The 10,463-nt window shown below is 37.4% G+C and overlaps 3 protein-coding genes across 3 annotated transcripts in view; 2 read left to right on the top strand and 1 right to left on the bottom strand.

Annotated features, from left to right (window-relative positions):
* The window catches only part of LOC107631787 (THO complex subunit 2), a 16,522-nt gene extending 10,735 nt beyond the window's left edge, over positions 1-5,787 (top strand). Inside the window, 11 exon segments of the mRNA XM_016335336.2 lie at positions 14-117; positions 190-370; positions 545-720; positions 775-1,396; positions 1,511-1,615; positions 1,791-1,946; positions 2,033-2,113; positions 2,189-2,608; positions 2,846-4,015; positions 4,608-4,924; positions 5,292-5,787. Of these exon segments, the coding sequence (XP_016190822.1) occupies positions 14-117; positions 190-370; positions 545-720; positions 775-1,396; positions 1,511-1,615; positions 1,791-1,946; positions 2,033-2,113; positions 2,189-2,608; positions 2,846-4,015; positions 4,608-4,924; positions 5,292-5,361 (3,402 nt within the window). The 3' untranslated portion in view covers positions 5,362-5,787.
* LOC107633929 (putative clathrin assembly protein At2g25430) lies at positions 6,261-7,697 on the bottom strand. Its single transcript, XM_016337516.2, has one exon. The coding sequence runs from the start codon at positions 7,546-7,548 to the stop codon at positions 6,433-6,435; it is 1,116 nt and encodes a 371-aa protein (XP_016193002.1). The 5' UTR covers positions 7,549-7,697; the 3' UTR covers positions 6,261-6,432.
* Positions 9,460-10,147, top strand: LOC107631788 (40S ribosomal protein S16; the record flags this gene model as incomplete). Its single annotated transcript, XM_016335337.2, is given in 1 exon segment — positions 9,460-10,147. A coding segment is annotated over 1 exon segment (438 nt). The 3' UTR covers positions 9,935-10,147.

The following is a 10,463-nucleotide window of genomic DNA, read 5'->3' as shown; positions in this document are numbered from 1 at the left end:
CTTTTTGATGCAGGCATTGTTAAAGTCTACTAGCAGACTTAGAGATGCATTACTTCCCAAAGATGAACCGAAGTTGGCGATCCCCCTCCTATTGCTTATTGCTCAACATCGTTCTCTGTAAGATTAGAAAACGTACAAATACTGGAGCCATGACTCAATGTTGTTCTCATGATTTAATTTTTTTCACAGGATTGTCATCAATGCAGATGCACCATACATTAAGATGGTTAGTGAGCAATTTGATAGATCCCATGGAACTCTTCTTCAATATGTGGAATTTCTTTGCAGTGCAGTTACTCCAGCATCAAATTATGCTGCACTCATTCCATCGCTTAATGACCTGGTCCACCTTTACCACCTGGACCCTGAGGTCTGTGTTCCCATTCTATATACTTTTGTCTTGTAAACTTAGGGCATGATTTCATAATAACTACTGCTTGATTTTATCACGAAAACTGTTTATATCCCTTCACCTGCAACATTTATTCATTTATTATGCTTGAACTTGTTTATTTTTTATTGCTTGTCGTTTTCCTGGACATAGGTTGCTTTCTTGATATATCGCCCTGTGATGAGACTTTTCAAGTCTCAGAGGAGTCCTGATGTTTGCTGGCCGTTGGATGATAATAATGCTGCAAATGATGCATCTACAGAATCTGATCTTGTAGATCATTCTGGCAGTATGGTTCTAGATCTTGGCTCTGCTCGAAATCCTATAAGGTTATAATCTTTTCCTAGTTTCACTTTTACTTATTTGGTGCCTATGTGTTTTAGATGCCATTCCATCTGGCAAACCTAAGTCTAGAAGTCTGTTAAAACCATGCTGCCTTCAAAAGCGTGGAATAGCCTTTCTCCTGATCTTTATGCAACATTTTGGGGCCTCACACTATATGATTTGTACGTTCCAAAAAGTCGCTACGAGTCTGAAATAGCCAAGCTGCATGCTAGTCTTAAGTCTTTGGAGGAGCTGTCTGACAATTCAAGCTCAGCAATCACCAAGAGGAAGAAGGAAAAGGAAAGAATTCAAGAATCACTTGACCGTCTGATTAGTGAACTTCATAAACATGAAGAGAATGTTGCATCAGTTCATAGGCGGCTTTCTCACGAAAAGGACAAATGGTTAAGTTCCTGTCCTGACACTTTGAAGATCAATATGGAGTTTCTTCAGCGTTGTATATTTCCACGCTGCACATTCAGTATGCCAGATGCTGTTTATTGTGCTATGTTTGTGCACACACTTCATTCGCTCGGAACCCCCTTTTTCAATACCGTCAACCATATAGATGTCCTGATTTGTAAGACTCTACAACCTATGATATGTTGCTGCACAGAATATGAGGCAGGCAGGCTTGGTAGGTTTCTGTATGAGACTTTGAAGATTGCTTACTATTGGAAGGTAATTGATTATTACTGGTGCATAACATTAGTTATGCAATCTTTTTATCCTTTTGTATTGTTGCTCCAGTAGTACTCGGTTATCTTTTTTCCTTAACTCCTAAATTCTTTTCAGAGTGATGAATCTATTTATGAACGTGAGTGTGGAAACATGCCTGGCTTTGCTGTTTATTATAGATATCCAAACAGCCAGCGAGTTACATATGGCCAGTTTATCAAGGCAAGTGTGTGCTACTTTTATGCTGCTCTGAAAATTATCTGCTTACATGTATTGGATAGATTTAATGTTTAAGGTTGTCCTCCCAAATTTTTTTATGCCTGCACCTTGTTTCTTCCTGATCCAAATACTACAGAAGTGAATTATTTTGATCAATTTTCTATTTCTTTGCTTATAGGTACACTGGAAGTGGAGTCAGAGAATAACCAGACTATTAATTCAGTGTTTGGAATCTAGTGAGTACATGGAAATTAGAAATTCTCTCATTATGTTGACAAAGATTTCTGGAGTTTTCCCTGTTACTCGGAAGAGTGGGATAAACCTTGAAAAACGGGTAACTTATAACTTATCTTTATAGTAAACTTGTGCTAGTAATTTCGAACATCAATGCACTATTTTACATATTTTATCATCATGTAGGTGGCTAAGATTAAAAGTGATGAAAGAGAGGATCTTAAGGTGCTGGCAACTGGTGTTGCTGCTGCATTAGCTGCTAGGAAGGTATGCTGTTAACTTGGTATAGGTATGGCTGTATTTTGTTGAGTTTTAACACTTCAAATCTCTTCCATCACACAGCCTTCATGGGTTACTGATGAAGAATTCGGTATGGGATATCTTGAGTTGAAGCCTGCGCCATCTATTAGTAAATCTTCTGCTGGAAATTCAGCATCTGTACAAAGTGGGATAAGTCTTGGTGTTTCTCAAACTGAATCTGGCAGTGGAAAACATCTGGACTCAGTAAACACAGTCAAAGACCAGACAAAAATAAAAACTGCAGACAGCAAGGTAGAAAGAACTGACAGCACAATAGCTGGAAAATCTGATTCTGGCCAAGCAAAACTCAAGGGTAATTCATCATTAAATGGATTGGATGCTCCATCAACCTTACCCTCACCTGCTGTACAATCTGGAGCAACAAAATCCATGGAAAACCAAAAGCAAGCAGAAGAATCTGTAAGTAGAGCATCGGAAGAACATGTTCCGAGAGCTGCAGAGGTAGCTTTTCTATATCTTAGCTAGGCTGTACAGTTAGGCATTTTCCTTTCCATTCATCGTTGTGGAATCCTTCTTTCTAGTGTTTCTGTCTTACCGGTGCATTGGATCCCCTGGCTTCTGCATGCAACCTAGACACACATAATCTTTTATTCTTCTTCTTCATTAACATTTTTTTAAATATCCCCTCATCCTCCCTCCCTCTCTAAAAGAATAATAAGTTAATTCTGCTGTTTTCAGTCAAGAGCTTCCGGGAAACGTTCGGCACCTGCTAGCTCACACTCAAAGCCCTCGAAACAAGATCCTGCAAAAGAGGATACTAGATCTGGTAAAGCTGTTGCCAGAGCGTCTGGTTCTTTGAGCAGTGACAAGGATATACAAAACCATGCATCAGAGGGAAGACACACTGGAAGTACTAATTTATCTTCTTCAGTCAATGCTAATGGTAACAGTATTTCAGCTTCTGCAAAAATCTCAGCTCCATCTACTAAGGGTGAGACCGGTAGTGAGCTCAAGGCTGAGATGGGTGGCGTAAAGTCTTCTGATATTAGGGCTTCTGTGGTGAAGGATGATGGAAATGATGTTATTGACTCGGTAAGAGGTTCCTCTTCACGTGTAGTTCATTCTCCTAGGCATGACAATACAATTGTTACTTCAAAGTCTACTGATAAAGCCCAGAAGAGAGCTAGTTCTGCTGAAGAACCTGATAGACTTGGTAAACGGCGTAAAGCGGAGGCGGAGCAAAGAGATGTCGAGAATGAAATCAGATTATCTGAAAGAGAGAAGCTTGTAGATCCTCGATTATCTGATGAGAAATTGGGGCCGGAAGAACTTGGTTTGTACAGGGCAGGGGATAAGCCATTGGAAAGGGCAAAAGACAAAGGAAATGAAAGGTATGAAAGAGAGCACAGGGAGAGATTGGACCGTGTGGATAAGTCTCGTGGAGATGACTTCATTGTGGAGAAACCTAGGGATAGGTCAATCGAAAGATATGGAAGAGAACGATCTGTTGAGAGAATGCAAGAAAGGGGTAGTGAAAGGGGTTTCAATAGACTCCCTGAGAAGGCTAAGGATGATAGAAGCAAGGATGATAGAAGTAAATTACGATACAATGATGTATCTATAGAAAAATCTCATGCAGATGATCGCTTCCATGGGCAAAGCCTGCCTCCACCACCCCCATTACCTCCAAATATGGTTCCTCAATCTGTTGGTGGTGGTAGGCGTGATGAAGATGCTGATAGGAGGTACGGAGCCACTAGACATTCTCAAAGGCTTTCTCCAAGGCATGAAGAAAAAGAACGGAGACGGTCTGAAGAGGCTGTGGTTTCCCAGGATGATGCAAAACGCAGAAAAGAAGATGATTTTCGAGATAGGAAACGCGAGGAACGAGAAGCATTATCATTGAAGGTAGAAAGAAATCAATGTTGTATCTTAGTTTTGCTATCTGCATCATATGTACTGGTGATTTACGCGTGGTTGAAGAACTTAAATAGAGTAAAGTTAGTTTTTCATTTGGTTAGATATGCTTCTGTCCGTAAACTAGGTCTTTTATTCCCTGCAGTAGCCAAGAGTACAATGCATGATATTTCTATAAAGTGCTACTTGTTCTCTAGATGGTTGAAGTTTTCTTTTGCTTCAAGTTGAAAACGCAACTGAAAAAAGTTGACATTATAATATTCTAATGAGATGGTATTGGGGTAAGTGTACATCATTCATCATGTAAAGCATAACCATATGTAGATTTAATCTTAGGTTAATATGGCTTCTCATGATTTGGTGTGATTTTAATTATTACTGTTTTACGATTTTTTTTTGTATTTTTTTCAATGATTTAAATAATGTATTTTCGATTTTGTATTTCTCTAAATCTTTTTTTGGTTGTATTTATAAAGTTATGCTTCTTAACATAAATTTCTCTCTTCTGGTTCTTTGATTAGATCAACCGATGACTAGGAGGTTTTCATTATTCTAATTGTTGGGATGCTCATATATTCTTCAGGTTGAAGAGAGGGATAGAGAGAGAGAGCGGGATAGAGAAAAAACAAATCTTCTAAAGGAAGAGTTGGATTTAAATGCTGCATCCAAGAGACGTAAGCTCAAGAGGGAGCATCTGCCAGCTGGTGAACCTGGGGAGTACTCACCAGTGGCTCCTCCACCTCCACCCCTAGGAATTGGTGTTTCACAAGCTTATGATGGAAGAGACAGGGTAGACAGGAAGGGACCCATGATCCAACATGCAAATTACATAGATGAACCAGGTCTCAGAATTCATGGTAAAGAGGTAGCCAGCAAGCTGAATCGTCGTGATTCTGATCCGTATCCTATACTGCACAGTGCTTTTTTGGTTTATATGCATAATTATTTATATCAAGATCACTTGTCTGTTAGTGTATCTTTTACTGCGATTTGCTTGACTATTTACCATGTCTGCATTTTTTCCTCCATTTGTAACATAGTTCATGGAAGGAAGAATATGGTGGTCCTTGGTTGATGAGATGGCATGATATTCATTCCTGTCTGCACTACACGCTGCTTTTTCTCTGTTTTTATGACTGAAGGAGTTTTAATTTAAGATCCTAGTGTAGTTGTAGCTAGGTTACTAAAGTCAAATACACATGCTTTTTGTTGGATGTTTGGTTTCCTTGTATCATGTTGTGCAGTTGTTTCCTTAATTGAGTAATAGAATGTATGATCGAGAATGGGATGATGAGAAGAGGCAAAGAGCTGATCAGAAACGGCGGCACCGAAAATAAAATACATCAAAGCAGGATTGTTTGTGACTTGCAAGTAGGTTCCGGGATCACATCAATTCTATCTGCTACTCCCTCATCCTGCAATTTTCAGCTGTTCAAAATTATTTGGTCTTCTAAAAGGCAATGCCAATCAATTGTGAATTGGCTTGTGCACTTGTATATAGTGTTGTATATTCTGGATAGCCAGTGATTAGCTGTACCATTGTGAGAATAATTTATTTTGCTGAGCCTACACTTACATGAATAGTCTAACCAACAAGAAACATGAATTTTGTGAATTGCTATATTAACTTGACATGAAAAGGGTTCGATACACATGGGATTTTCAGCCTTGCCATTGGGGATGAATCCTGTGCATTCTCATTTCATGAAGCGAATCTGCCATTGGCGACTAATATATCAATGTTTGCTCATTCTTTATGTAAACTGAAAAGGAGTAGAAGAGCGTTTCCTAGTGACTTACTTAGTTGTGCTATTTGTGTAGACTGTCTTTTATATATATATGCACGAAATAACTATAGCAGCATGTATAGTAGAAAACACCTCTATAACAGTAAATTACTAAAATGATATTCGAAAGTTTACATCACTAACAAAAATCATTTTAAAAGATGTAACGACAAATAAGTCTTCAAAAAATTTAAAAATACAATAAAAAATTTAGATATTAAATATTTATTCAAAAAAAGGATTTTAGAAATTATATTCTGATGCATTTTTTTGCAAATATTTTTAGCAAAGTAATATCTTTATTTTTAAAATTTTGTAATTTTATGGCATTTAATTTTTTTATTTTTTATTGAGATTAAATTTTATTCTAAATTTTTTTATATCTTTTAAATATTTATTTAAATATTGACACAAAAATTCGGATTAAATGGATAAGTCGGTTGCTAGCGTGTAATGTCTTAACTATTTTGGGCGATCAAATACTGTAGTTATGAGTTTTCTAAATTAATTTATTCACCTACTTTGACATTAATAATGACCAGTGATCAACAACCAAAAAATGATCAAAAGGAGGAAACAATGAAATACTGATATGGTGAAGCTGCATTTGACTTTAAACTGTCATAGACCCCAAGGGTACGAAGGGTTACGAGGGAAACTCCCGCAATGTTCATTTGGCTGATAGAAAGGATTATAAGCACTAGCAGCAGCCTGTTCATCTTCATGTCCATGTCCAGAGCTGAAGAAGAAGCTGCTCATCATGTCATTCTGATGAGGAAAAGTAACAGAGGTTTCCAACAGTGTCTCCCAACTAACTTGATCATCTTCAACATCAATCAGTGGCTTCTCCTCCTCTTCGTCCTCAGTTAACTGCCACATACCGCTGAGAAAAGTTTCAAGAGCTTTGATTTGTATGTGTGGTATTGGATCCACCAAAGGGTACTCATAGGAACCACACAACCCTTTAGCCCTACACCATTCATGGAACTCATAGAGCTGATTTGATTGCATTGATGCTTTCTTGTATATGTTGAAAGCCGCTATGCAGCTTCTATATGGCATCTGAAGCAGATTGTCCAAAACCGCCGCCATCTCTTTCCTGAATCTGGTGTAGCAAACGAAACTGTCGCGGATTATGAGCTTCATTGCCGATTGCACCATGAAACTCTGTGCTGCTAGTCCCACTGGGAAACAATCCATGGCCCTATCAATCACGATCTGCAGTTGCGGCAACAGTTCAAGCACTTGTTCTTGTTGTTGGTCTTCAAAGTCTGTGGAATCCAGCATGACATGAAGAAGATGAGCATAGGATCTGATGAAGTTGGTGTAGGAATGGGAAGAGGAAGAACAAGTGTCCCTGAAATGGCAAGGGTGGAGAGAGATCAAGCCATTGGAACGAATCCAGAGGAGTTGCTCGGAAAGAGGGCTGTTTTCGGGAACAGAGCGAAGCAAACGGTGGAGAAGAATGAGGCATTTGAGGGCGACCCTCCAGCTGCGAGTGGTTCCGAATCGGCGAGTGAATGTGATTGCAAAGGAGTGGCATGAAGAGGGAGAAAGCGAAAAGAGTGTCAACAAGTATTCAATGTATTTGTCTTGAAGTGGAACATCGTCGGGTGTTGTTGCCTTTATCATCATCGTATTCATGTTTGAGTATCCACCCGCTGATGCTATCTTTGCATATCTCACGTGACTCTGCTCTTTCAGAGCACTGCAAACTTGCCGGAACCTCCTTTGCATCTTTCACTCCTCTTGCTCTTTCTTTCTTTCTTTCTTTCATTTGCTTATTAAATACTTTTTCTGCTTTGGTACTGTCGTGGCTACAACTACGAGAAAATGTGACCAATCAACTTGCGATACAAATTATGCTAACAAGGTATATACATTTCTTAACGATTATTCATTTATTCACCTTCGCTATTTTCTTTTTCTGTTTTGTTTAATAACTTATAAGTTAGAATTTTATCATTAATAAATGCTAATCATTTATCTATCAATGGTGAAAAACTATATATCAATGGTGAAAAACTATATTTCGAGGTCAAGTGGAAAAAAAAATTGAATGGTATCCAGTGTTTAATCTAATCATTGATTGCTGTCTGGTCCTATTTATAGAATCAAAGACGAGAGATCACACTACATTTTGTCCAATATTAAAAAAACTGGAGATGATCCATTTTCATATTTCGAGAATCCTCCTTATCCCCTTTTTCCCTTCAAGGCTCATGCCCCACCCTATAATTAAAAGCATATAGAATTTTTTTTTTTAAGTTTGTGCATGTATGTTTTTTTTTTATCTCCCAATCCGACAAGTCAATAATTAATTCTTTGTGAATCGAGGTTTTATTTAAGAATTTTGTCGATCACTAATGGATTACTGTATACACAAAGCGAAATTCAAAATCACTAACACTTACTTAAACAGAATAATAACAGAATAATAAAATAATTACTAGACTATCACAAATCAATTTAAAAATTTATGCATATGACCCTTGGAACTTAGTCTCTGGTTTTGATGTTTTTGGTCAGTAAACTAGTCTCTTAATGTTAGAGCATTGATATAGTGATTGGGCCTTCAGCCCATATATGATAATTGTAATTCCTTATTCCAATAAACATTTTGTTCTTATAAGAAGAAATGTTATCAGCTCTTTAGAAAAAGACTAATCATATCAAAATTATTAAAAAGGACTAAATAAATATTATATTAAAAAAAATTAACAAATAAAATTTAAAATAATAAAATTATTTTATTATGTTTTTCTTTTTTTTAATTTTTTATTCTATATTTTCTCTTCATCCATTATCTCTATTGTTATTGTGTTTTTTCTTTTTTGACATATATTTTTTTTATTTCTGTCGACTTCATCTTCTTATACACCGATGTTTTTACTATACTTAAGTAGCTTTGTTCTACCTTTGCCAAAGGTATCAATGCACAAGAAGATAAGGTTGACAGAAACGAAAAAAGATATGTAAAAAAAAGAAGAGAAAGCATAATAACAATAAAGATGATGGAGGAAAAACAAAAAAAAAGAAGATAATTTTATCATTTCAAATCTTATTTGTTAGTTCTTTCTTAATATAATATCTATATGGTCCTTCTTAATAATTTTGATATGGGTTTAGCTAACATATGTCCCAAGAGTACATGATAAGTTTGTTATTAGTAGAAAATTTTTATTGAAAATATAAAAAATTCAAGTTTTCAATGCATTTGTTTTGCCTTCATTAATAAAAATATTTTAAACTTTTCCCTAATGATAAGTTTGTCATGTACCCTAAAACATATATTAGCTAAATGCCTAAATCCTTTTAATATAATTGGTCCTTTTGTTAATTAAAGACTTAAAGTCTCATAATGGTCAATGACACTAATTTTCCCATTAATTATTCTATATTAGTATTGTTATTTTAGCCCAGTCCGGTGAAAGAAATATGGCATTAGTTGAACAAAGCCCGGCCCGTATAGCCACGACACAGTGGTGTAATAAGGAGGGTCCATGGGCTTAGGTCCCTTTACCATACCAAAAACAAAAAATTAATAAGGAGGGTCCAAATGGTCATTCCACCAACTCAAAAAACCCTAATTCATCGACACAATATATAAGCAGCCACAAGCTCATTCCAAACCCTAATCCCTCTGAAGAATAAGCAGGAGAAAGAGGAAGCCAGCAAGACGAAAATGGCGCAGCAACCACTGGAGCAAGTGCAGTGCTTCGGCCGCAAGAAGACTGCGGTGGCCGTCACATACTGTAAGAGAGGACGCGGCCTCATCAAGATCAACGGTTGCCCAATCGAGCTTGTGGAGCCGGAGATCCTGCGGTTCAAGGCGTTCGAGCCAATCCTGCTGCTCGGAAGGCACCGATTCGCCGGCGTTGACATGCGCATCCGCGTGAAGGGAGGAGGACACACTTCTCAGATCTACGCCATAAGGCAGAGCATAGCGAAGGCTCTTGTTGCGTTCTACCAGAAGTATGTGGACGAGCAGAGCAAGAAGGAAATCAAGGACATTCTTGTCAGGTACGACCGAACCCTCCTCGTCGCCGATCCAAGGCGCTGCGAGCCCAAGAAGTTCGGTGGTCGCGGTGCTCGTGCTAGGTTCCAGAAGTCCTACCGTTAAGGGAATTTCTCTCTTTTTATTTCATCTTTCAGTTTTGGAAACTTCTTTTTTACCTTTAATGTTATGTTAAAAACTTTTGAGCTTGAATTTTAGTTCTGTGATTTTGCTTGCTGCGTTGAGACGCTATATTTCGGTTTTAATTGAACTTAGTTATTTAGCCCTTTGAATACAGGTATAACATTATTTTATATGGTTCTCCGGGTTCGGATTTTATTTGTTTTTCTAGCTGCTGCTGCGTAATTATTTGTTGTTGTTCGTGCTTTTGTTAATGTTTGTTTATTCTGTTTCCTTGTGGCGAATATCGCATAATTGAGGTTTCCATTTGTTGAGATATATTATATGATTGATGGAGCCGAATGGAATCATGGTGTGATTCACTGTTTTCATTGCGTAAGGTAGGTATGTCTCGGTTGTTTGCTTGAGTTTCTGTAATTTTTTTTCTTATTTTATTTGTGGTGTTGAACTTTGCAATCAAATCAAAATACCCAGGCATATCAGCCTCTAGAACGTAATATAGCTTAATAGAATA

The sequence above is a fragment of the Arachis ipaensis genome, chromosome B03 (genome assembly GCF_000816755.2).
Source record: "Arachis ipaensis cultivar K30076 chromosome B03, Araip1.1, whole genome shotgun sequence".
In the NCBI taxonomy this organism is placed as follows: Eukaryota; Viridiplantae; Streptophyta; class Magnoliopsida; order Fabales; family Fabaceae; genus Arachis; species Arachis ipaensis.
Note: the sequence above shows the minus strand (reverse complement) of the source record. Positions and strands in the feature narration are given on the sequence as shown.

Bases quoted from the DNA above. Each gene is read 5' to 3' on its own strand.
- LOC107633929 (XM_016337516.2), bottom strand. From the start codon at position 7,548: ATGCAAAGGAGGTTCCGGCAAGTTTGCAGTGCTCTGAAAGAGCAGAGT.